The sequence below is a fragment of the Oncorhynchus masou genome, chromosome 4 (genome assembly GCF_036934945.1).
Source record: "Oncorhynchus masou masou isolate Uvic2021 chromosome 4, UVic_Omas_1.1, whole genome shotgun sequence".
NCBI lineage: Eukaryota > Metazoa > Chordata > Actinopteri > Salmoniformes > Salmonidae > Oncorhynchus > Oncorhynchus masou.
The window spans coordinates 3,226,549-3,253,538 of record NC_088215.1 but is presented as its reverse complement, the minus strand read 5'-3'; the positions used below and the strand labels follow the sequence as shown (position 1 = coordinate 3,253,538).

Below are 26,990 nucleotides of genomic sequence, written 5' to 3'. Positions count from 1 at the left end.
ACCGATTCGAAAGTGCTAATTAGCATCAAAGTAGACGACATGCAAGACTACAAATAATAATAATAATAATAATAACAAACTTCTTCCATTAACGTTGATGGAGGCCACTAAGACTACAAATCCCTGCAGCTCCACGGATTCAGACTACACATAATAATAATAATAACAAACTTCTTCCATTAAGTATAGTGGAGGTCACTGTGTTCTTGGGGACCTTCAATGCTGCAGAAATGTCTTGGTACCCGTCCCCAGATCTGTGCCTTGACACAATCATAATGTCCAATCAATGAATTTACCACAAGTGGACTCCAATCAAGTTGTAGAAACATCTCAAGGATGATCAATGGAAATGGGGTGCATGTGAGCTCAATTTCGAGTCTCATAGCAAAGGGTATGAATACGTGCATAAATGTAAAAAAAAGTTTTGGGTTTGTCATTATGGGGTATTGTGATGTCATTATGGGGTATTGTGATGTCATAATGGGGTATTGTGTGTAGATTGATGAGGGAAAAAATCTTCCATTTTAGAATAAGGCTGTAATGTAACAAAATGTGGAAAAAGTGAAGGGGTCTGAATACATTACAAATGCACTGTATACTCCTGGTAGACTTTTCTACCACTGGCAGAGTTTTCTACCATTGATAGTTTTGTACAGTCATGTGATACGTGGTATAGAAAAATCCAAACTTAGGGGAGTACATGGGAGGCACTATACTGTGTGTCTGCAGGTGTCTATCTGGTCAAAACCACTGATACAGGTGCCCCTCCAACCTCTGGTGGGATGGATCATGTCTACAGGGAAACCTAGATTTGAATACTGAGATTTGTGTATATTGGGTATATGTTGTGAAATTGTTAGAAATTACTTGTTAGATATTACTGCACTGTCAGAGCTAAAACCACAAGCATTTCACAACACCCGCAATAACATGCTAAACATGTGTATGTGACCAATAAAATGTGATTTTGATTTTAAATGAACATCCTATTTATCAAAGGTGCTTTTGCCTGGGGTCAAAATGAAAGTCCTTATTGATACAGAAACACTGAACCATATTTAGATTTATTAAGAACAAGTTGATTGACAAAGTCGTAAAAAATTGGAAGAGTTGAATAAACCACATGTTGGCTACGATAAAAGATATGCCTCTGGGGTCAAAATGATCCATGTCAGATGTATGGTTCAATAAAAATATGTAGTGGGTGTAAAGTTGGTTTTAAATTCTCATTAAAAACGAATCAATCATCATATGCTTCTCTTTGAACAACTCAATATAATAATAAACTTTTATGAAATAAATGAAAAATAAACGTTTGTTCGCTCAACTGCGTTGCCCACTCCAGTCAGCTGATGGCGATGTGCGTATTTTAGGTTCAGGCGGTTCTGCCAGTGTGACGTATAATCTAGTGGACGGGACGCTCCTTCAACAACAATAGCTTGTCAGACACCTCCGTAGCTTTATAGCAAACTCAGCTACAACATTGACGCTCTTTACACCGTTTTTGGTGTATATTAGTAGCTGTGTATTAAACACACTTCTGTCGTACGTACTTGTTGACCCATTTAATAATATATTTACGTTGTTTGTCATCTAGCTGGTTTGCTAAGTTAGCTTAGAACTAGGCTAGTCGCTAATGCTAGCTGGCTAACATCTCCGACCATGAGTTCACTAAGCTACTCTCTTCCTGATAAAGAAGAGGAGGTTTGCTGGACGGAAAAAGAAGCTCTCATCAAAGAAGAGGAGGAAGAGAAATATGTTACTATACAAAAACAAGTAGAGGGTGAGGCTGTTACTGTGAAAGAAGAAGAGAAAGACGTTTCAGTGAAAGAAGAGGAAGACACGTTCAGAGTGAAAGAGGAGGGTGCATTTTTTGGAGTGAAAGAGGAGGAGGGGGAGATTACTGTCACATTGGAGGAAGAAGAGGAGGTTGGAGATCTGTTTAACACCAGTAAGTACCGTCTCTGCAGTCGTTGAACCAATATGCAGTAAAGGGGAACCAATATGCAGTGAAGGTGTTCTACCATTGGTGGGTCGTCAGGGCCAGCAAGGCCTTCTCTAGCTCAAGCTAGCTGGCCTAAACATCAGAATATATATATTTTTTAATTATATTTTCCCACAAATATGTATTAAATTATTCGCCAGAGTAAGAGTTATACTCTTCATTTCATAGCTTTCCTCTTGGTTGCATTGCTTCCAGCCCCAGGTTGAGATTTGGAGGGCTGGTCATTATGTTAGATCTTTTATCCAATCATATTCAGCCATCATGTGTTGCCAGGGGTCTAAAATCTGCCCTCGGGCCTTCTGAATCAACAGTGCGGGTGCTTGTAGCTTAAAGTGAATGGAAATTAAAATTGTGTCAACCAATCAGCTTTAGAGTTGGCTATTGTACGCCTGCTGGCTGGCTCCAGTGTTACACAGGAGCCAGTTTGCAGGCGTAGTGCGTGCATGTCTTTTGATTGGATTACCAATATTGAGAGGCAGGTCCTATGGGCAGGTCTATGCAGAACCTCAGAACTAGGAAACTGCGTACTACTAAGGAATTTGCGTACTACTAAGCTGTTTTTTCAACCCACAATGCCGGAAGGAGGAGAAGATATCGATTTGGTCGAGGATATAATTATAACGCCATTCTCAAGACAAACTTTTCAAGAAAAGTTGGACATTGTAAGGAGAGGACGCCGACGCTACAAAGCCTGTCACAGGCGGGAAAGGGGTTCGTTCGCCACTTTCAAAGTTCCAACTGCGAGCGCTATCAATGGCTCACAGGCTTCGAGAAGCACTAAAAACTGTACTGCTGGGAATGCCTATTATTTGCAAGTGATTGATTTGGTGTTTGGAGCCACACTGGCTTTGCAAACTTGAGTTGTCTAACCAAGGCAGCAACGAGACACCAAAGTACGGCTGGGCACTTACAAGCAATGGTGCTTTTGAAAACTTTTGGGGACACCCGAGTGGATCTACAGCTCAACGAACAAGCGCGCAGGGCAACGGAGCTGCACAATGAAAAGGTGAAGAAAAGTAGGCAAATATTGAAAAGACTCATTGATTGTGTCATGTTTTTGGGTATACAGGAACTTTCATTTAGGGGACACGATGAAAGTGCTGACTCCACAAACAAAGGGAACTACGTGGAGCTTCTTTCTTTTCTTTCTGAAAGCAACACAGATTTACAATACCACCTGTCCACTATCAAAGTGTTCATTGGGACGTCAGGCAAAATACAAAATGACCTAATTTATGCTATTGCTGAAGTGATGGGAGAAGAGATCAAAATGGAGATTAAAAAAGCTCCCTTTGTTGCTGTTATGGTGGACGAGACAACATATGTGGGAAATGCAGCACAGCTCTCACTCGTCCTGCGTTATGTGACGGACACAGGAGTCAAGGAGCGATTTATCCAATTTGAAGATGTGGCAAGCGAGCTGATGACATTGCCGCTCTTATTTTCAGTTTTTTGGAGGAAAATTAATGTAGTCTGGATAAAGTTGTGGCACAGTGTTTTGATGGCGCGGCAGTCATGGCATCTGGACTCAATGGGGTGCAGGCTAAAGTTCAGGAGAGGGCAACGATGGCCCTCATTCACTGCTATGCACATCGACTAAATTTAGTTCTGACTCAAGGAGCCTCAAAGCTTAAAGAATGCAAGGTCTTCTTTGCCAACCTCAATGGCCTTGCAGCATTTTTCTCACGATCCCCTAAGCGCACACAACTGCTGGATGACATCTGCAAGCGTCGACTTCCTAAGGTTGCACCAACGAGGTGGCAATATACATCTAGATTGGTCAATGCAGTCTTTGAAAAGAGAGTTGCCCTAAAGGAGCTGTTTAACCACTTACTGGAACATCATGATGACCATGACGGGGATCCTGTGCTTATGGCTGATGGATTTAATGCACGTTTGGATGATTTTGAGTTTTGTTTTTTGCTTGAAACATTCAGTGGGATTTTTAATTATTCGGATGGGCTTTTTGTAATTCTACAGAAACAAACTTTGGATGTACAATTCTGCCTGACAAGGGTGAACGAGTTTTGTGACACAATTGAGCGAGAGAGGCGCAGGTTCAGTCAAATCTACGATGACACAGCACGCATCTCAAGTTCACCCAGCGCACGCAGAGGCGCACGCAGAGAACAACATTCTTTGCCAGATACGAAACATGTTTCAAGACCACGAAAAATGTATGCTTCTCTCCCTCCTGGACCCCCAGCACTTTCAGACCTACCAGAAAAAATTCCTGCAAACAGCCTTCTCCAGCTTAACAGAGTCACGGAACACTGTTCGACATATCCAAGCTAAAAACAGAACTGACTGTAATGTATGCTATGACTGATTTTGAAGGGAAAAGTCCCTCTGATCTCCTTGATTTCCTTAAGCAGAAAAATCTGAATGAGGACATGGGACAACATTACACATTGGCATGTGTGACAGTGACCATCCCTGTGTCCACGGCTTCTGTCGAGCGGTCATTCTCGGCCTTAAAGCGAATCAAAACGTATTCCAGAAATGCTACTGGACAGACTCGGCTTTCAGCATTAGCCTCCATGTCGATAGAGAAGGACTTATTGGTGGAACTAAAACGCACAGATAAGACTGTACAACAGAGTCATTGAAGTCTTCTTGAAGAAGAAAGGAAGAAGGCTTTTGTGTTCAAATAATCAGCCTTTGGTGAGTAGGCATACAATGCATTTTATTTTTCATTAAATGTGTATGTATGTTTCGCATTTTATTTCGTTAATATTAAATTGCCATTTTATTTGTTTAATATATAGGCTATTAGCCTATGTTGCAAATTATTTGTTTCCTTTCTTTTTATTTTCAGTGAATAGTTATGTCTTTTTTTTGGGTGCGGCAATGCGCTGTTTAGTGAACACACTGTATTATTATTTTTTTTAACTGAAAGCTCAAAGTTTGTGGACCAGAAATGGATAGAAGAAGAATATTAATATAACTATGTTGCACTCGACTATGTTCTTGCCTATTAGTTGAACTGGACTGTATTGTACTCTTCCCCTGCAATTCTCTGAATAAAAATGTCAATTTCAAGGTGACATAACGCCTGGTCATACTGCATTTCTGCCTAAATGTATAGTGTCTAGAGCCATGGCATCATAATGATGGTAATAAGAGGTGGATTAATTCGGGTGGGACTGTGTAGGACCTCACTGAAGGCCCAGGCCCACGGCACGCCACTGGGTTCTCCACTTTAATGTTGTTCTGAAGGAATGGCTGAAGCTACACTGTAACGTGTAGAACATCAAGAGTGGACCATCAACAAAACGTAAACAATTGATCAAATGCATCCAATGACAACGCCTGAAATATTGTATTCCTCAATAGCTCCTATTAGCTTAGCCCAAGATGTACTCTTAAAGGTGCAATCAGCAGTTGTTACATCCATTTTGGGACTTAAACATTTGTTTCTTTAAGAATTCACTTCTAAATAAATACCTCATGAGCTTAGTTCAGCTGTTGTACCCCATCAGAACCCAGAATATAAGCCTTTATTTTCTCCAATGTTTGTCAGTAAATATAAACAAACACAATATATCCTCAAAACATGGTTAAAACTATCATGTTGATATTATGGATGGTTGCATTTCTCCAGCCCCATCCCTCAGCTTTTACCGAAACGGGCGGGGAGTACGCTTTGTTATTGTGTCTACTGCTGATTCCTGCCCCCGTTACTCCTCAAGGTCCAAGGACTGTATGTTATTTTCAGAGGTAGACTGGCTCTGGCAGCTAAAATAGTCAAATATTCCATCTAAATGTGAATCGATTCTCAATTGCAATATGTTTCTAGAAACATAAATCGCTGTACTTTCATATCACCTCAAAATAATTTCACACAATACTTAAATATCACATCAAAGTAATTGAAAATAATACTTTCATATCACATCCAAATTATTTCAAATAATACTTTCATATCACATCAAAATTATTTCAAATACTTTGACATCAAAATAGGTAACCAGTTGTGATCCCCCAAAAGGTAATCCACCATCAACTGGACTGGAGTGTGGACCTCAGTTCATCTTTTAATCACCCACGTGGGTATATACCAAGACAGTCGTGAAGAGGGCACAACAAAACCTTTTCCCCCTCAGGAGACTGAAAAGATTTGGCATGGGTCGCCAGATCCTCAAAAGGTAATACAGCTGCACCATTGAGAGCATTCTGACCGGTTGCATCACCGCCAGGTATGGTATCTGACCGTAAGGCTCTACAGAGGGTAGTGCGAACAGCCCATTACATCACTGTGGCCAAGCTTCCTACCATCCAGGACCTATATAGTAGGCTGTGTCAGAGGGAATCCTTCAATGCAGCATAATTTTTTTTGGTACTCTTCCCCAGATCTGTGCCTTGACGCAATCCTGTCTCGGAGCTCTACGGAAAATTCTTTCGATCTCATTGCTTGGTTTTTGCTCTGACATGCACATGCACTGTCAACTGTGGGACCATATATAGACAGGTGTGTGCCTTCCAAATCATGCCCAATCAATTGAATTTACCACAGGTGGACTCCGAACAAGTTGTAGATACATCTCAAGGATGATTAATTAACCTCTTATGGCTGCATCCCTTGTTCTCAATTTCCACCTGAAGACATACCCTAATCTAATTGCCTGTAGCTCAGCCCCAGAGGCAAGGATATGCATATTCTTGGTATCATTTAAATGGAAACATTCTGCAGTTTGTGGAAATGTTAATTGAATGTAGGAGAATATAACACAGTAGATCTGGTGGAAGAAGAGAGAAAGAAAGAGCATACGTTTTCTGTTTTTTATTGTTGTAGTATCATCTTTCACATGTACTAGAATAGCCACACAGTCAGAGAGGATGCTGGAGATAATTTTGATGCATAACACAAGAGGGCAACTGTAGGTGTGCAAAGTTTCAGACTAACTTCAGGAATGGGTGAGCTACATGACATTTAGCATGAAGTCACCCAGGTGTCCCACACAAGTTGCCCAAATGTACCCAAGTGGCCGAATTGGTGAAATGACCTATAACTATATACAACTGTGCAAATAACTATATGCAACATATCAAAAAGCTATTCTAACACACTATTTTTTTTTCTAAAAATGTTTTTTTTTAAATTAGAATTAAAAAAAAAAAAAAACAGTAGACCCTTTGGAAGTCATCTACACAATATTTTGCTGCCTGTAGCATGTCCCATAGCAGTCTCTTTCTGATGTAAAGCAGAGGCAAACTGAACAAGTAGTACAGGTCATGCGGCACAGAACACAACGACGCCTTCATGCTGTGCCCTTTTGGCACCTAGGCACAGTCATGCCTGCAGTAATGAACTGTGGCATATGAACACCACTGAAGGCAGGAGTAGAGCGGGCAGCTTGGCACCGGGGGCTCCCAGTCGAAGTCGCTATCACTGTGAAAGAAAACATTTAAAAAATATTTGTATTGTATGAGCCTTTTATCATCACATTTAATAAACAGATATGTATTGTATAGAGCAGAGGGAACAGTCACGAAGGTGAAGTGCTGTTCCATTCAACTCCGGCCATTGTTGTGATCCTGCACCCAATGGCTATTTCATATGGAAATGGAGAGGAGTAGCAGGCGCAGTGGCCATGTGTGTGTTTGCTGTTCTACTCCATTCCATTTGAATAAAAAATTGAATATATATATATATATATCTGACATGGAAAATATATATATCCAAACAAACAAACACACACACCCAAACAAACCAAATTTTTTTTTTGCAAAAAAAAAAATATATATTTCATAAAACGGCATTAGCACTTACCTGATCAGAAGTACGTCCTGTCCTTGCAGAAACAGCTCCTCAGCTCCTGTTTGAATCATAACACTTAAAGATTCCTCAAACAAAATATGTCTCACTTTCCCGATCAATCTCTTCTATAATCTTGTGCAAATCTGTATACTTAGACTGGGACTTCGCTTTTCCTGATTTATTCGCCATGATGTCTCCAAAATACTGCTGTGCGTAACAAGCGTCACTGAAACTACTCTGATGGTCAAGGCGAGAATGGAGTTCGTTACGCGTGCGTTTACAAACAAGGAATGGTGGTCCAACCCATAACCATCACATACTGGCATTTACCTCTGCTCATTGGCTATCGACCCAGCTAGATATTCATGAAGATCCGTGGTCATTGGGCAGAAATACAGTTAAATCAACAAAGCTTGATTGGTGCTCAAGGAAGTCATTGCTCGTTGTCTTCAAATTAGTTCACTTCGGGCAATACTACCCGCAAAAAAACACTGACTTTTGGCTGTGTTGCAAACATCTAGAGGAATGCACTGAAACCAACCATGACTAGATAAACTATTGTTTACTGTGTGTAATTACGTCGAATGCTCCGTAAAAAAATTGATAGAGATGGAATTCACGGCACAAATGGTTGACAATGTTTTGAGTTAGGCTATAAAAATGGATTTTATCAAAGAAAACGGCACTTCATTTGATCACTGGGACCCTCAGGAAGAGAAATAAGAGCAAGATATCAGCATGTTGGTCGTAATTTTACCTTCAGATGTGAATGTGTAAAAACTGTCATGGCGAAAAATGTTTCTGTTGTTGATTGCTCTTCTCAAACAAAAGCGTGGTATTTGTTCTCTGTAATAGCTATTTTAAATTGGAAAATGTAGTTTGATTACCAAGATTCTAATATTTTGAAGGGTGTAAGACACTTGCATTTTCAAGAATGTTTAATGTTACGACGTTGTATTTTTAGTTATCACTCTGAAATTTCCCCTGATGTTGATCCCTGTACGGGGATCGCAGCCATAAGAGGTTCATGGAAACAGGATGCACCTGAAAGCAATTGCGAGTCTCATAGCAAAGGGTCTGAATACTTAAGTAAATAAGGTATTTCTGTTTTTTACCTGTTTTCACTTTGTCATTAATGTGTGTAGATTAATGAGGATTCTGTTTTTTATAAATACATTTTAAAATAAATCTGTAACGTAACAAAATGTGGAAAAAGGGAAGGGGTCTGAACTTTCTGAATGAACTATGTTTTATATTATTGAAAAAAAATGTAACCTTTGTTTAATTCACAATAACAGCCGGTTGTAAACACAGCCTGGACTTGAACCGGGTTGTCTGTTGTGACGCCTCAAGCACTGAGATGCAGTGTCTTAGACCTGCGTCACTCAGGAGCCCCAAAATCATGTTCTAGTGCTGTCCCCACCTAAAATAAGTCTTGGTCAACCAAGAGTCATCTGTTCATTCTACCAATCGATTAGTTGAAATGTTGTTTGTATTTTTCCATATAAAACACACCTTTTAATAAAATCAACTATATGTACAGAACTTGTCTGGTGCTTTAAAACTTCTTAGGGCTGCAATCCCGTTAACGGGTTCGATATGACAACAGCCAGTGAAAGTGCAAGGTCGCCAAATTCAAAACAGAAATCTCATAATTAAAATTCCTCAAACATAGGATCTTATACCGTTTTAAAGGTAATCTTGTTGTTAATCCCACCTCAGTGTCCGATTTCAAATAGGCTTCACAGCGAAATCACCACAAACGATTATGTTAGGTCACCACCAAGCCACAGAAAAAAGCACAAAGAGAGAAAATGAATCACTAACCTGTGATGATCTTCATCAGATGACGCTCATAGGACTTCATGATACACAATACATGTACAGTGAGGGGGAAAAAATATTTGATCCCCTGCCGATTTTGTACGTTTGCCCACTGACAAAAAAATGATCCGTGTATAATTTTAATGGTAGGTTTATTTGAACAGTGAGAGACAGAATAATAAATGGAAGAAACACAAAAGAATCTCAATCTCCCTCGGCCTGGGGCTCCATGCAAGATCTCACCTCGTGGAGTTGCAATGATCATGAGAATGGTGAGGAATCAGCCCAGAACTACACAGTAGGATCTTGTCAACGATCTCAAGGCAGCCGACCATAGTCACCAAGAAAACAATTGGTAACACACTACGCCGTGAAGGACTGAAATCCTGCAGCGCCCGCAAGGTCCCCCTGCTCAAGAAAGCACATATAAATGCCCGTCTGAAGTTTGCCAATGAACATCTGAATGATTCAGAGGACAACTGGGTGAAAGTGTTGTGGTCAGATGAGACCAAAATGGATTTCTTTGGCATCAACTCAACTTGCCGTGTTTGGAGGAGGAGGAATGCTGCCTATGACCCCAAGAAACCACCATCAAACATGGAGGTGGAAACATTATGCTTTGGGGGTGTTTTTCTGCTAAGGGGAGAGGACAACTTCACTGCATCAAAGGGACGATGGGCGGGGCCATGTACCGTCAAATCTTGGGTGAAAATCTTCTTCCCTCAGCCAGGGTATTGAAAATGGGTCGTGGATGGGTATTCCAGCATGACAATGACCCAAAACACACGGCCAAGGGAACAAAGGAGTAGCTCAAGAAGAACCACATTAAGGTCCTGGAGTGGCCTAGCCAGTCTCCAGACCTTAATCCCATAGAAAATCTTTGGAGGGGGCTGAAGGTTTGAGTTGCCAAACGTCAGCCTCAAACCTTAATGACTTGGAGAAGATCTGCAAAGAGGACTGGGAAAAAATCCCTCCTGAGATGTGTGCAAACCTGGTGGCCAACTACAAGAAATATCTGACCTCTGTTTTTGCCACCAAGTACAAAGTAATGTTTTGCAAAGGGGTCAAATACTTATTTTCCTCATTTAAAATGCAAATCATTCAAACCAATCAACATTTTTGACATGCGTTTTTCTGGATTTTTTTTGTTGATATTCTGTCTCACTGTTCAAATAAACCTACCATTAAAATTACAGACGGATCATTTCTTTGTCAGTAGGCAAACATACAAAATCAGCAAGTGATCAAATACTTGTTTCCCTCACTGTATTATTTGTTTGATAAAGTTCATATTTATATAAAATAATCTGAGTTTACATTGGCGCGTTATGTTCAGTAGTTCCAAAAACATCCTGTGATTTTGCATCGCCACATCAATTCAACAGAAATACTTATCATAAATGTAGATGAAAATACAAGTTATCCACGTGGAATTATAGGTATATCTCTCCTTAATGCAACCGCTGTGTCAGATTAAAAAAATCTTTACGGAAAAAGCAAATCATGCAATAATCTCAGACGGCGCTCAGAAAAATAAAAAAAATATCCGAAGTGAATAGAAATCAGGAATAACATTATAAATATTCCCTTACCTTTGATCTTCATCAGAATGCACTCCCAGGAATCCTAGTTCCACAATAAATGCTTGATTTTGTTTGATAATGTCCATTATTTATTTATGTCCAAGTAGCTACTTTTGTTAGTGCGTTAGGTATACATATCCAAACGCTCGTGCAGGTCAGGCATAAAAGTTTATATTACAGAAACATTTCAAACTAAGTATCGAATCATGTTTTATCATAAATCTTCAATAACTTTCCAACCTTTGTGTGTAGAGAAGCAATGGAACGCAGGTCGCTATTATGTGAAATGCGCGTGACCAGGAAATGGCTCTCTGCCAGAAACCTGACTCATTCAGCCCCACATCACAGTAGAAGCCTCATTCAAGTTTCTAGAGACGGTTGACATCTATTGGAAGCCCTAGGAAGTGTAACTTCATCCATATCCCACTGTGAATTAATTAGGGTCTGGGTTGAAAATCGACCAACCTCAGATTTCTCACTTCCTGTTTGGATTTCTTCTCAGGTTTTTGCCTTCCATATGAGTTATGTTATACTCAGACATCATTCAAACAGTTTTAGAAACTTCCGAGTGTTTTCTATCCAATACCAATAATAATATGCATATATTAGCAACTGGGACTGAGGAGCAGGCCGTTTTACTCTGGACACCTTTCATCCAAGCTACTCAATACTGCCCCTGCAGCCATAAGAAGTTTTAAGCATGCTGTTTGATCAAATAATATATTTTTTTTCACCTTTATTTAACCAGGTCGGCAAGTTGAGAACAAGTTCTCATTTACAATGGCGACCTGGCCAGGATAAAGCACAGCAGTTCGACACATACAACGACACAGAGTTACACATGGAGTAAAACAAACATACAGTCAATAATACAGTATAAACAAGTCTATATACGATGTGAGCAAATGAGGTGAGATAAGGGAGGTAAAGGCAAAAAAAGGCCATGGTGGCAAAGTAAATATAATATAGCAAGTAAAACACTGGAATGGTAGATTTGCAATGGAAGAATGTGCAAAGTAGAAATAAAAATAATGGGGTGCAAAGGAGCAAAATAAATTAATTAATTAAATACAGTAGGGAAAGAGGTAGCTGTTTGGGCTAAAATATAGGTGGGCTATGTACAGGTGCAGTCATCTGTGAGCTGCTCTGACAGTTGGTGCTTAAAGCTAGTGAGGGAGATAAGTGTTTCCAGTTTCAGTGCTTTTTGTAGTTCGTTCCAGTCATTGGCAGCAGAGAACTGGAAGGAGAGGCGGCCAAAGAAAGAATTGGTTTTGGGGGTGACGAGAGAGATATACCTGCTGGAGCGTGTGCTACAGGTGGGAGATGCTATGGTGACCAGCGAGCTGAGATAAGGGGGGACTTTACCTAGCAGGGTCTTGTAGATGACATGGAGCCAGTGGGTTTGGCGACGAGTATGAAGCGAGGGCCAGCCAACGAGAGCGTACAGGTCGCAATGGTGGGTAGTATATGGGGCTTTGGTGACAAAACATTGCACTGTGATAGACTGCATCCAATTTGTTGAGTAGGGTATTGGAGGCTATTTTGTAAATGACATCGCCAAAGTCGAGGATTGGTAGGATGGTCAGTTTTACAAGGGTATGTTTGGCAGCATGAGTGAAGGATGCTTTGTTGCGAAATAGGAAGCCAATTCTAGATTTAACTTTGGATTGGAGATATTTGATATGGGTCTGGAAGGAGAGTTTACAGTCGAACCAGACACCTAAGTATTTGTAGTTGTCCACGTATTCTAAGTCAGAGCCGTCCAGAGTAGTGATGTTGGGCAGGTGAGGGTAGCGATCGGTTGAAGAGCATGCATTTAGTTTTACTTGTATTTAAGAGCAATTGGAGGCCACGGAAGGAGAGTTGTATGGCATTGAAGCTTGCCTGGAGAGTTGTTAACACAATGTCCAAAGAAGGGCCAAAAGTATACAGAATGGTGTCGTCTGCGTAGAGGTGGATCAGAGACTCACCAGCAGCAAGAGCGACCTCATTGATGTATACAGAGAAGAGAGTCGGTCCAAGAATTGAACTCTGTGGCACCCCCATAGAGACTGCCAGAGGTCCGGACAGCAGACCCTCCGATTTGACACACTGAACTCTATCAGAGAAGTAGTTGGTGAACCAGGCGAGGCAATCATTTGAGAAACCAAGGCTGTCGAGTCTGCCGATGAGGATGTGGTGATTGAAAGAGTCGAAAGCCTTGGCCAGATCAATGAACACGGCGGTACAGTAATGTTTCTTATCGATGGCGGTTAAGATATCGTTTAGGACCTTGAGCGTGGCTGGGGTGCACCCATGACCAGCTCTGAAACCAGATTGCATAGCAGAGAAGGTATGGTGAGATTCGAAATGGTCGGTAATCTGTTTGTTGACTTGGCTTTCGAAGACCGTAGAAAGGCATGGTAGTATAGATATAGGTCTGTAGCAGTTTGGGTCAAGAGTGTTCCCCCCCCCTTTGAAGAGGAGGATGACCGCAGCTGCTTTCCAATCTTTGGGAATCTCAGATGACACGAGAGGTTGAACAGGCTAGTAATAGGGGTGGCAACAATTTCGGCAGATAATTTTAGAAAGGGTCCAGATTGTCTAGCCCAGCTGATTTGTAGGGGTCCAGATTTTGCAGCTCTTTCAGAACGGATTTGGGAGAAGGAGAAATGGGGAAGGCTTGGGCGAGTTGCTGTGGGGGGTGCAGTGCTGTTGACCGGGGTAGGAGGAGCCAGGTGGAAAGCATGGCCAGCCGTAGAAAAATGCTTATTGAAATTCTCAATTATGGTGGATTTATCAGTGGTGACAGTGTTTCCCATCTTCAGTGGTAGTGGGCAGCTGGGAGGAGGTATTCTTATTCTCCATGGACTTTACAGTGTCCCAGAACTTTTTTGAGTTAGTGTTGCAGGAAGCAAATTTCTGCTTGAAAAAGCTAGCCTTGGCTTTTCTAACTGCCTGTGTATAATGGTTTCTAGCTTCCCTGAACAGCTGCATATCACGGGGGCTGTTCGATGCTAATGCAGAACGCAAAAAAAAGAGAAAAAAGACGTGCCCGTTTTAAGCGCAATATTTTTTCACAAAAAGATGCTCGGCTATTCATATAATTGATAGCTTTGGAAAGAAAACACTCTGACGTTTCCAGAACTGCAAAGATATTCTCTGTGCGTGCCCTAGAACGTGAGCTACAGGCAAAACCAAGATGAAACGGCATCCAGGAAATCAGCAGGATTTTTGAGGCTCCGTTTTCCATTGTCTCCTTATATGGCTGTGAATGCGAGAGGAATGAGCCTGCCCTTTCTGTCGTTTCCCCAAGGTGTCTGCAGCATTGTGACGTATTTGTAGGCATATCATTCGAAGATTGACCATAAGAGACTACATTTTCCAGGTGTCCGCCCGGTGTCCTGCGCCGAAATTGGTGCGCAAACCTCAGCTGCAAGTATTTTTCCATGGAATTCAGAGAAGAAAGCAGGCTTCCACGAACAATATATCAATGAAGAGATATGTGAAAAAACACCTTGAGGATTGATTCCAAACAACGTTTGCCATGTTTCGGTCGATATTATGGAGTTAATTCGGAAAAAGTTTGACGTTGTTGGTGACTGAATTTTTGGTTCGTTTCGGTAGCCAAATGTGATGTACAAAACGGAGCGATTTCTCCTACACAAAGATGCTTTCAGGAAAAACTGAACATTTGCTATGTAACTGAGAGTCTCCTCATTGAAAACATCCGAAGCTCTTCAAAGGTAAATGATTTTATTTATTTGGTTATCTGGTTTTTGTGTAAATGTTGCGTGCTAAATGCTACTCAAAATGCTAAGCTAGCTTAGCATACTCTTACACAAATTAGTGAATTGCTATGGTTCAAAAGCATATTTTGATAATCTGAGATGAGTGTTGTTAAGAAAAGGCTAAGCTTGAGAGCAGGCGCATTATTTTCATTTTATTTGCGATTTTCAGAAATCGTTAACGTTGCGTTATGCTAATGAGAGTGAGGCTGTATTCACGATCCCGGATCCGGGATGGGGAGTATCAAGATTAAGCATGTTCCAGTTTAGGTCGCCTAGCAGCACGAGCTCTGAAGATAGATGGGGGGCAATCAGTTCACATATGGTGTCCAGAGCACAGCTGGGGGCAGAGGGTGGTCTATAGCAGACTGCAACGGTGAGAGACTTGTTTTTAGAGAGGTGGATTTTTAAAAGTAGAAGTTCAAATTGTTTGGGTACAGACCTGGATAGTAGGACAGAACTCTGCAGGCTTTGCAGTAGATTGCAACACCGCCCCCTTTGGCAGTTATATCTTGTCTGAAAAGGTTGTAGTTTGGAATTAAAATTTCAGAATTTTTGGTAGTCTTCCTAAGCCAGGATTCAGACACAGCTAGGACATCCATGTTGGCAGAGTGTGCTAAAGCAGTGAATAGAACAAACTTAGGGAGGAGGCTTCTAATGTTAACATGCATGAAACCAAGGCTATTACGGTTACAGAAGTCGTCAAAAGAGAGCGACTGGGGAATAGGAGTGGAGCCAGGCACTGTAGGGCCTGGATTAACCTCTACATCGCCAGAGGAACACAGGAGGAGTAGAATAAGGGTGCGGCTAAAAGCAATAAGAATTGGTAGTCTAGAACGTCTGGAACAGAGAGTAAAAGGAGGTTTCTGGGGGCGATAAAATAGCATCAAGGTATAATGTACAGACAAAGGTATGGTGGGATGTGAATACAGTGGACGTAAACCTAGATATTGAGTGATGAAGAGAGAGATATTGTCTCTAGAAACATCATTGAAACCAGGAGATGTCATTGCATGTGTGGGTGGTGGAACTAATAGGTTGGATAAGGTATGGTGAGCAGGACTAGAGGCTCTACAGTGAAATAAGCCAATAAACACTAACCAGAACAGCAATGGACAAGGCATATTGACATTAAGGAGAGGCATGCTTCGTTGAGTGATCAAAAGGGTCCGGAGAGTGGAGAGGTTGGTTGGGGGTCACGGCGATTTAGACAGCTAGCCAGGCCATCGGTAGCAAGCTAGCATAGGATGGACGTCTGTTATTAGCCACCTCTTGCGTTCAGTCAGTAGATTAGTGGGGTTCCGTGTGGTAGAGGGGATTAATCCAAATTACACAACCACAACAAAAATAAAAACAATAGATATAGCTAGAGGCCCAAGAAGAGAAAAAAAACAAACAAACAACAATAAAAATAAATAAATAAATTGTCCGATTGTGTATTCAGATAGCAGCCGATAAGACAGCTAATGGCCAGCAGGCATCAGATGGGCGCCCAGGCAACGTCGCGACGGAGGAGCCAGCCGGATAACTCCTTCGGGTAGATAACGTCGGCAGTCCAGCCGTGAATGCCCGGTGGGGCTCCGCGTAGGCAGCAAAACGGGTCCGGATAGGTGACCGCAGCCCAGGAGTGATTGATGGAACTCCTCAGCTGGCTAGCTCCGGAACAACTGATGTTTGCTCCGGAATCGACGAAAGCATTAACTAGCTTCTGATTAGCTTCTGGATTAGCTTCTGGCTAGCTCCTGGGAAACTTCTTGCGAGTTTCTGGCTAGCTTCTGACCAAGCTTCTGGATTAGCTCCTGGCTAGCTTCTGGCTAGTTTCAGGCTAGCTTCTTGGAGGATTACAGATTTGAGGTAAATAATACTTTTTTATAAATATAAATTGGTGAGGCGGGTTGCAGGAGAGTGTTTTGAAGATGAGTTTATGGAAAATGTAAGGGTGAGAGCTGGAAATGTTTTACGAAAATACTTTGAAGAGCTATTGTCATACGCAATTGATTTTGATTATACTTTGTTTACTTGCTGTTTGAGGTGAAGAGAGAATTACTTTGAGAAGCTCCACAACTCATTAGTGGTGGTGCGTTAAGACAATCAGAAATACTGTCAGACATCCCCAAATGGGCACATTTTATTGGCCTACATTTGTGTGCAGGCCAGGTAGACTAGTCCTACTTCTATATGCGTAATTAAGTGTGCGCCCTTACTCTGGACCATTACACCGGATAACTAGCTAGCTGCCACCGAGTTGCCCAGCCTCGACGCTATCCTTGAGCCAGGCCCATCTCCTGGCCTGCTCAGTGGACCCTATGATCACTCAGCTACACAGCTGATGCCTCCCAGACTCTTCACTAAAATTACTAGAAGCCACGACCGGATTCCTGCCGTAAGCTCTGGACCTTTGGCTACAGTGGCTAACGCCCTTGTCCCGAAGCTTGCACCAGTTAGCCACGAGCCAAGGCGCATCTCCCGGCCAGCGCAGTAAAGACTACCATATAGGCTTCCCTGGTTCATATTTTGCTGTTCACTGGACCCTATGATCACTTGGTTACGTAGCTGATGCCTGCTGGGCTGTTTATTAATCACGGTACTCCATTTTGTTTATCTGTCGGTCCCAGCCTCGAACTCAGGCCCTGTGTGTAGTTAACTGACCCTCTCTGCCCATTCATCTCCATTTTACCTGTTGTTGTTGTTGTCTTAGCTGATTAACTGTTGTCTTAGCTAGCTCTCCCAATCAACACCTGTGATTGCTTTATGCCTCGCTTTGTCAGTCTAAAGTCAATATTCCTTGTATACTGTTGTTTAGGGTTGTTATCATTGTTTTATTTTACTGCAGAGCCCCAAGTCCCACTCAACATGCCTCAGAACTCTTTTGTCCCACCTCCCACACATGCGGTGACCTCACCTAGCATAACTGGTGCCTCCAGAGATGCAACCTCTCTTATCGTCACTCAATGCCTAGGTTTACCTCTACTGTATCCGCACTCTACCATACCCCTGTCTCTACATTATGCCTTGAATCTATCCTACCACGCCCAGAAATCTGCTCCTTTTACTTTCTGTTCCCAATGCACTAGACAACCAGTTCTGATAGCCTTTAGCCGTACCCTCATCCTACTCCTCTGTTCCTCTGGTGATGTAGAGGTTAACCCAGGCCCTGTGTGTCCCCAGACGTCTTGGTTTCATGCATGTTAACATCAGAAGCCTCTTCCTTAAGTTTGTTTTACTCACTGCTTTAGCACACTCCGCCAACCTTGGTGTCCTTGTCGTGTCCAAATCCTGGCTTTGGAAGGCCACCAAAAATTCTGAAGTTTCCATCCCCAACTACAACCGTCAAAATGAGAGGAGTTGCAATCTACTGCAGAGATGACCTACAAAGTCCTGTCATACTTTCCAGGTCTAAACCCAAACAGTTTGAGCTTCTAATTTTAAATATTAATCTCTCCAGAAATAAGTCTCTCTCTGTTGCCGCCTGTTACAGACCACCCCTCAGCTCCCAGCTGTGCCCTGGACACCATATGTGAATTGATTGCCCCCCATCTATCTTCAGAGTTCGTTCTGTTAGGTGACCTAAACTGGGATATGATTAACACCCCGGCCATCCTACAATCCAAGATAGATACCCTCAATCTCACACCCATTATCAAGGAACCCACCAGGTACAACCCTAGATCTGTACACATGGGCACCCTCATAGATATTATCCTGACCAACTTGCCCTCCAAATACACCTCTGCTGTTTTCAATCAGGATCTCTGCGATCACTGCCTCATTGCCTGCATCCATCATGGGTCCGAGGTCAAATGACCACCCCTCATCACTGTCAAACGCTCCCTAAAACACTACTGCAAGCAGGCCTTTCTAGTCGACCTGGCCTGGGTATCCTGGAAGGATATTGACCTCATCCCGTCAATAGAGGATGCCTGGTTTTTCTATAAAAGTAATTTCCTCACCACCTTAAATAAGCATGCCCCTTTCACAAAATGTGTAACTAAGAACAGATAATAGCCCTTGGTTCACTCCAGACCTGACTGCCCTTGACCAGCACAAAAACATCCTGTGGTGTACTGCACTAGCATCGAATAATCCCCGCGATATGCAACTTTTCAGAGAAGTCAGGAACCAATACACAGTCAGTTAGGAATGAAAAGGCTAGCTTTTTCAAACAGAAATTTGCATCCTGTAGCTCTAACTCCAAAAACCTTCTCCTTCTGGAAGAGTTGCAAAAGCTGGACCCGTACAAATCAGTTGGGCTAGACCCTCTGGACCCTCTCTTTCTAAAATTATCCGCCGCCATTGTGGCAACCCCTATTACTAGTCTGTTCAACCTCTCTTTTGTCTCGTTCGAGAGTCCTAAAGATTGGAACGCTTCCGCGGTCATCCCCCTCTTCAAAGGGGGTGACACTCATAGACCCAAACTGTTACACACCTATATCCATCCTGCCCTGCCTTTCTAAAGCATATGAAAGCCAGGTTAACAAACAGATCACTGACCATTTTGAATCTCACTGTACCTTCTCCGCTGTGCAATCCGGTTTCCGAGCTGGTCATAGGTGCACCTCAGCCACACTCAAGGTACTAAATGATATCATAACCGCCATCGATAAAAGACAGTACTGTGCAGCAGTCTTCATCGACCTGGCCAAGGCTTTCAAATCTGTCAATCACCGTATTCTTATCGGCAGACTCAACAGCCTTGGTTTCTCAAATGACTGATTCGCCTGGTTCACCAACTACTTCTCTGATAGAGTTCAGTGTGTCAAATTGGAGGCCCTGTTGTCCGGACCTCTGGCAGTCTCTATGGGGGTACCACAGGGTTCAATTTTCAGACCGACTCTTTTCTCTGTATATACCAACGATGTTGCTCTTGCTGCGGGTGATTTGTTGATCCACCTCTATGCAGGCGATACCATTCTGTATACTTCTGTCCCTTCTTTGTACACTCTGTTAACAAACCTACAAACGTGCTTCAGTGCCATATAACTCCTTCTGTGGCCTCCAACTGCTCTTAAACGCCAGTTAAACTAAATGCATGCTCTTCAACCGATCGCTGCCTGCACCGGCCCGCGTCACTACTCTGGACGGTTCTGACTTAGAATATGTGGACAACTACAAATACCTAGGTATCTGGTTAGACTGTAAACTCTCCTTTCAGACTCATATTAAGCATCTCCAATCCAAAATTAAATCTAGAATTGGCTTCCTATTTCGCAACAAAGCCTCATTCACTCACTGTATACATCAATGATGTTGCTCTTGCTGCTGGTGATTACTTGATCCACCTCTACGCAGATGACACCATTCTGTATACATCTGGACCTTCTTTGGACACTGTGTTAACAAACCTCCAAACAAGCTTCAATGCCATTCAATGCAATACCAAACTCCTTCTGTTGCCACCAACTGCTCTTAAAGACGAGTAAAATTAAATGCATGCTCTTCAACCGATCTTGCCTGCACTCGCCGCCTGACTCGCATCACTACTCTGGACGATTCTGACTTAGAATATGTAGACAACAACAAATGCCTAAGTGTCTGGTTAGACTGTAAACTCTCCTTCCAGACTCATATTAAGCATCTCCAACCCAAAATTAAGTCTAGAATTGGCTTCCTATGTCGCAACAAAGCCTCCTTCACTCACACTGCCAAAGATACCCTTGTAAAACTGACTATCCTATCGATCCTTGACTTCGGTGATGTCATTTTCAAAATAGCCTCCAACACTCTACTCAATAAACTGGATGCAGTCTGTCACAGTGCCATCGGTTTTATCACTAAAGCCCCATATACCACCCACCACTGCGTCCTGTATGCTCTCGTCGGCTGGCCCTCGCTACATATTCGTCGCCAAACCCACTGGCTCCAGGTCATCTATAAGTCTTTGCTAGGCCGCCATAACTCGGTCACTGGTCACCGTAGCAACACCCACCCATAGCACACGCTTCAGGAGGTATATCTCACTGGTCATCCCCAAAGCCAACACCTACTTTGGCTGCCTTCCAGCTCTCTGCTGCCAATGACTGGAACGAATTGCAAAAATCGCTGAAGTTGTAGACTCATAAATCCCTCACTAACTTTAAGCATCAGCTATCTGAGCAGTGGATCGCTGCAGCTGTACACAGCCCATCTGTAAATAGCCCATCCAACTGCCTACCTCATCTCCATGTTTTTATTTTTTTTTGCACCCCAGTATTTCTACTTGCACATCATCATCTGCAAATCTATCACTCCAGTGTTAATTTGCCAAATTGTAATTACTTCACTACTATGGCCTATTTATTGCCTTTCCTCCTTACTCCATTTGCACACTGTATATTGATTTTCCTATTGTGTTATTGACTGTACGTTTGTTTATCCCACGTGGAACTCTGTTGTTTTTTTGTCGCACTGCTTTGTAAATGAGAACTTGTTCTCGACTGGCCTACCTGGTTAAATAAGTGTGAAAAACAAAATAAAATCTTAACTTTATTGACAACCCCCAAATGGGGATACTGTCATTAACCGGGTTCTTTAATAATTACACATAATTTATAATACTGTAGCAAACATATTAAACGAGCCTTACAATTATAATCCAAAGTAGTGTGAAATGCACTCATAAGCAACCTGGAAATGGAGGTTACTCCCCTGAGTTTTCCCCCATTCACATTCAGAATACATTGTGAAAAATTAAAATCTTTACTCGCCATTTTTGCTCCAGGCAGATATAGTACATCCATAACTATCAGTTTCCTCATTAGCAGGGAGGAGTTCCTGCAATCAAATCGCCCTCGTGCCCCAATTTTAGCAAACACTCCTATATTGGAGGCCAAAAGTTGTCTGGCACACTGTTTAGGGATTCAACAACATGAATATCTTATTTCTATCCTACAATCATCGATGTTACTACTAATGTGAAAACAAGACAACATATGACTATTCTTGCTCATTTTAAGACAAATGTCAAATAATTTTAACATTCATTACAGACATTACAATTGATGTATAACATCATGGCTACGCTGTTGGCATCAACTTTTACAGGGGATTACCGCTGTTGTGGGCCTTTAATCATCTGTCTGACTTTGTTGTTCACACAGGAGAGAAACGGGACTATCGTGGATCGTCTGGGAAGCCTCAACAACCTTATGATGCTGAAGAGGCAGAGAAGAGTCTCTCCAGATCAGAACACCTCAATAAACACCTGCAGAGATCCACAGGGAGGAGAACTCATTGCTGCTCTGACTGTGGGAAGAGATTCACGTCATCAGGCATTAAAATGCACCAGAGAACACACACAGGAGAGAAATCGTATAGCTGTGTTCAATGTGGGAAGAGTTTTGGTGGATCTGGCTCTCTGACAGTGCACCAGAGAACACACACAGGAGAGAACCCTTTCAGCTGTGGTCATTGTGGGAAGAGATGCACTACATCTGGCCATCTAACTATACACCAGAGAACACACACAGGAGAGAAACCTTATAGCTGTGGTCAATGTGGTAAGAGTTTTGGTCAATCTGGAGAGCTCACAGTGCACCAGAGAACACACACAGGAGAGAAACCTTATATCTGTGTTCAATGTGGGAAGAATTTTGGTCGATCTGGCTCTCTGACAGTGCACCAGAGAACACACACAGGAGAGAAACCTTACTGCTGTGATCAATGTGGGAAGAGATGTACTACATCTGGCAATCTAACTCTACACCAGAGAGCACATACAGGAGAGAAACCTTATACCTGTAGTCAATGTGGGAAGAGTTTTGCTGCATCTAGCACTCTGACTCAACACCAGAGAACACACACAGGAGAGAAATCTTACAGCTGTGTTCAATGTGGGAAGAGTTTTGCTGCATCTAGCACTCTGACTCTACACCAGAGAACACACACAGGAGAGAAATCTTACAGCTGTGTTCAATGTGGGAAGAGTTTTAGTCAATCTTGCCATCTGACTCTACACCAGAGAACACACACAGGAGAGAAACCGTATAGCTGTAATCAATGTGGGAAGAACTTTACTCAGCTAAACAGCCTGATTTTGCATCAGAGAACACACACAGGAGAGAAACCTTACAGTTGTGTTCAATGTGGGAAGAGTTTTCGTCAATCTTGCCATCTGACTCTACACCAGAGAACACACACAGGAGAGAACTCATCAGAAAATACATGAAGGAGTTGTTTCATGATATCAATTAAATAATTTCACAATAATGTATAATGTTTTTAACATTGTATTTGGAGTATTTTAAGGTATTTCACAATGTAGAATCCTAAACGTTTGCCCCCTGTTCTATTGATTTCACCATGATATGGATATTAGCCTTGGGAAAAATCCAGGCTCTGAATTGAAAGAGTACTATTTATGTGATTTAACAAAAAGTGACTAACACAAAAAGAGCTGTGTTACACTTCCCGTGTTGGTGACCCACTTGAATCAAAATGCAACACTTCAAAATGTAGCTAGCTGTTTTCTACAAGTTGTCCTCTAACCAGTGATGTACACATTATTCTCATTCTGTGTGGTTTTTGAGCTGTTAGTTTTGACAGGACGTGCAACCTCATCTCCCTCTCGGCACAATTGATTTCAACATGATATTGATGAGTGATGACAAATAAGTGTTGCGTTCCTTTGTTTAGCGACCCCTAAATTTAAATGCATCACTCCAAAATGTAGCTGACTGTCTTCTGCAGGTTGTCCTATAATCAGTGAGGTAAAAGATATCTCCCATTTCAATGTGTTCTTTTAGTTGTGTTAGTTTCAACAGCATGTACAACCTGATTTCCCCCCTAATCGATATCAGTGATTTGTTGCTACTTGTCAAAACAAGTGTTTCTGATGCTTGTGCAGTTTTATAAGGAGCTTGTTTAAAAAATACAAGTAATGTGATTATTGTGGCAGATGTTTGTGTACATAGCACATTTTATGTTTAGGTTTTCAATATATCACAAACTGCATATTGGTTATGGATTTGAACACGTTAAAACTGTGTTTTTACTTTGGGGCTATCCCACCTAGCAAAATGTAATTGAAAAGAAGACTATGCCTGATGTCCAATATTTGTTTGAAAATATGTATTTTCGGGTCATTTTTTAAATTACTTTAAAACAACGTAATTTCAATGTACTTTCAGTAGCCGAGTGGTTAGAGCGTTTGGCAGTAACCGAAAGGTTGCTGGATCGAATCCCCAAGCTGATAAACATTTTGAAAGGTGGATCTCTCTACTGGCTCTTCACTGACTCCTTCCATCAGCTTCTCCCAGGATGACTTGCTCCGGGGTGGTGGGTGGCATTGGACAGAATTCCAAACTGGCAATGCTCTGTTGGCACTCTCAGTTCACTTCCCAAATCCCATCCAAAATATGTTCTTCTCCCCCCAGTTAACCCACTCTTCCTAGGCTGTCACTGTCGATAAGAAGTTGTTCATAACTGACTTGCCTAGTTAAATAAAAGTGGACTAGAGTTCTATTAGCTAGTGAGTTTTTGGGTTCTATAAAAAAAAATGATAAAAATAATACTATTGCATATTATTATTTCGATTTTTTGTTAATATTTTTTTTATTTGCTGTCTTCAATTGTTGCCAGCCAGCAGATACCATGTTTATATTGTAGAAGGTGAAGCATTGTAGTTGATTATAATGTGAAATGGAAGTTGTTTTCTGTTGGTGGTGAGCAAACTCGTCCATCAAAAATATAGGATATATTTGTTGTCTTAAATGGGAATGTTTTACAGGCTTTGGTTTTTCCATTTATGTTGTGAGGTTGAACTTTAGCTCATTAGCACGTAGGACACACTGATTGGTGTCACCCCGTTAGTCAGTATGTTACACCTGTGCTGGCTTTTCCATCTCGTTAGTGGGAAGGTGTTTCACCTGAGCTGGTCCAGGTTCTATTTAAGAGTGTCTGGCCCAGTGCTCCAGTTGTCTTGATAGATGTGGAGAGTCAACACCTTTTAGTTGCGTCCCGTTTTTAAGTTTGTGTTTTTATTTATTTTGTTTGTCGCTTCTTGGGCAGATTTAGTGGGTCTCATGGTGGGTGTCATTTAGGTCCCCGTTGTTGTTACTCGTCAACTTTCATTGGACATTGAGAGCAACATTGCAAGATTATGTTAGAATATTTTTATTGCATCAAATGGTGGTTTTATGCAACAGAATAGAGAATTCTTAGAACTATAGTGTCTGTGTGTTCTACTGAGGATGGGCCCCTGGGTGAAAACACTGACAGGAGATTTACAATGTATTTTAGGCGATAAAACCTAAAGAGACCGCATTCCAGAGCATGAGTTTTTGTTCAATATGGTACCAGGGAGAGATGACCCCAGGGCTAGACCCTGGTCTCTACACAGAGGGCTGTTTTTACAGCAGATGCTGTCTGCTGTGAATTATAAGTATATTTCATACAAGTCTTAACCTTGTGACCTGTTCTATACATCTATTGTTTGTCATGTAGATTGAAAGGGGTGTATCTTGGCTGTAAAATACTTTTGTCTCGTGGCTCTCAACGAATCACCATCATTGTAGAGCACTCAATTGATTCACTTTATATGTGTGCGTTGTATTGCCCTGATCCCATATTAAGTATATAAAGATTTCGTTTAAGAATAACTCTGACTTGTGTGATATGTTTGTTTCTCCTCATTTGATATTAGAGAAATTAACCACCACATTTGGCAATGGGGATATGAATCCTGACTTGGTGACCGCTCCTGACGACCTGGGTAAATGGTGCACGGGGGATCCCTCAAACTTGCAATCTCAGGGAGACCACACTTCGGGAACGGAGCAGATGAACCGACCTTTGATCTGAGAGGCAGCGAGCGAGAACCTTTTGGGGTTCCGTTTTTAAACTCCCTGTTCACCCTCCCTCCATTATAAAAACATATTGACAATATTGATTTAAATAATTAATTATTTATTTAATGGCACCACAAATGTGAATTAATATTTACAAAACAATTTACCAAACACATTACAACATTTCTGCAGACATGTCAGGCCATAATACATTTACTTTGTTTAGTGCTTTTCATGACATTTAATTATTTTTTAAATAATGATGTACATTAAAAATGAATCATAGGTAAACTAACAATATTGTAGACTTGATGCTAAATACAGATTTGTCAACTTTAGTGTGTATATCATATTCACTTAGATATGTTAGGAAGTTTGCCATCTTTATGACCGGCCCTGTTAACTTCACCCCAGAAGACAGTAACTTAAGAACATAACTTAAGTGTTTTTATGAAATTTTGGGGGAAATCAATGGAAAATAAAAAAATCCAGCCGTAGCAGAGACCCAAGTCCCATGGGGACGTCCTCCCCATCAAAGGCCAGCGGGATTTCACTCTCATGGTGAAATGGATTTCCACCAATGTGCAGTAAAGGAGAGAAGAGCGGTGAAATCTGTGTCAACAAAAGTAAGAAAAGATTAATACACATACAAAGAACATGACAAATGTTCAGCTGTAGTTTTATATAAGCATGCACACCTATGTTTATGAAGAAACAGATGATTGGTGCATAGGCATACCTTGTCACAGACATAAAGGCCACTCGGGTCCTCATTAAAAAGGTAGGGCAAGAGCAGAATCGCTGCTGTGGTCTCCAGTCCAAGTAAAGTAAAGCAATGATCTTTCTACACTTGATAATTTAATTACAAAATACATTAGAGAAAGGGAAGGAATAAGAGCAAATCCCTATTTTGTATTGTCCTTCAAGGACAGTCAAAAATAGCAGGATGATGTCCTCACCCCTGCCTCGCCTCTCTACTTCTGATAGTCCTTCAATTCTCTTTTTGTCTATATCCATTCCATGGACTTGATTCATTTCTGAGAAGATCTGAAAAGATCATTTGCAAACATTTGTATGCTAATAGATGTCTGTTTGTTTTGACTGCTATGAAAGTTGAATGTACACTTCAAATGCAGCTGTCCTACAACAGATCTGTACCTTCTTGATCCCAATTGCATTGTGTCCATGTTCTGTCCAATAATAATATCAAAGGAAGAGAAAATGTGTCAAAGAATCGTCTTACAAGCATTAAAAGATATATATTAAAAAATATTGAAAGATAAATGG

The 26,990-nt window shown here is 41.6% G+C and overlaps 2 protein-coding genes across 2 annotated transcripts in view; both read left to right on the top strand.

The window, feature by feature from the left end:
• LOC135520260 (uncharacterized) overlaps positions 1–26,990 on the top strand; it is a 131,847-nt gene that overhangs the window by 14,717 nt on the left and 90,140 nt on the right. The gene's annotated exons all lie outside the window — the stretch shown is intronic.
• On the top strand, positions 1,427–25,503 carry LOC135521767 (zinc finger protein 180-like). The gene is made up of 2 exons (XM_064947488.1): positions 1,427–1,951; positions 22,017–25,503. Exons 1-2 carry the CDS (start codon positions 1,663–1,665, stop codon positions 23,081–23,083), a joined length of 1,356 nt encoding a protein of 451 aa, XP_064803560.1. The 5' UTR covers positions 1,427–1,662; the 3' UTR covers positions 23,084–25,503.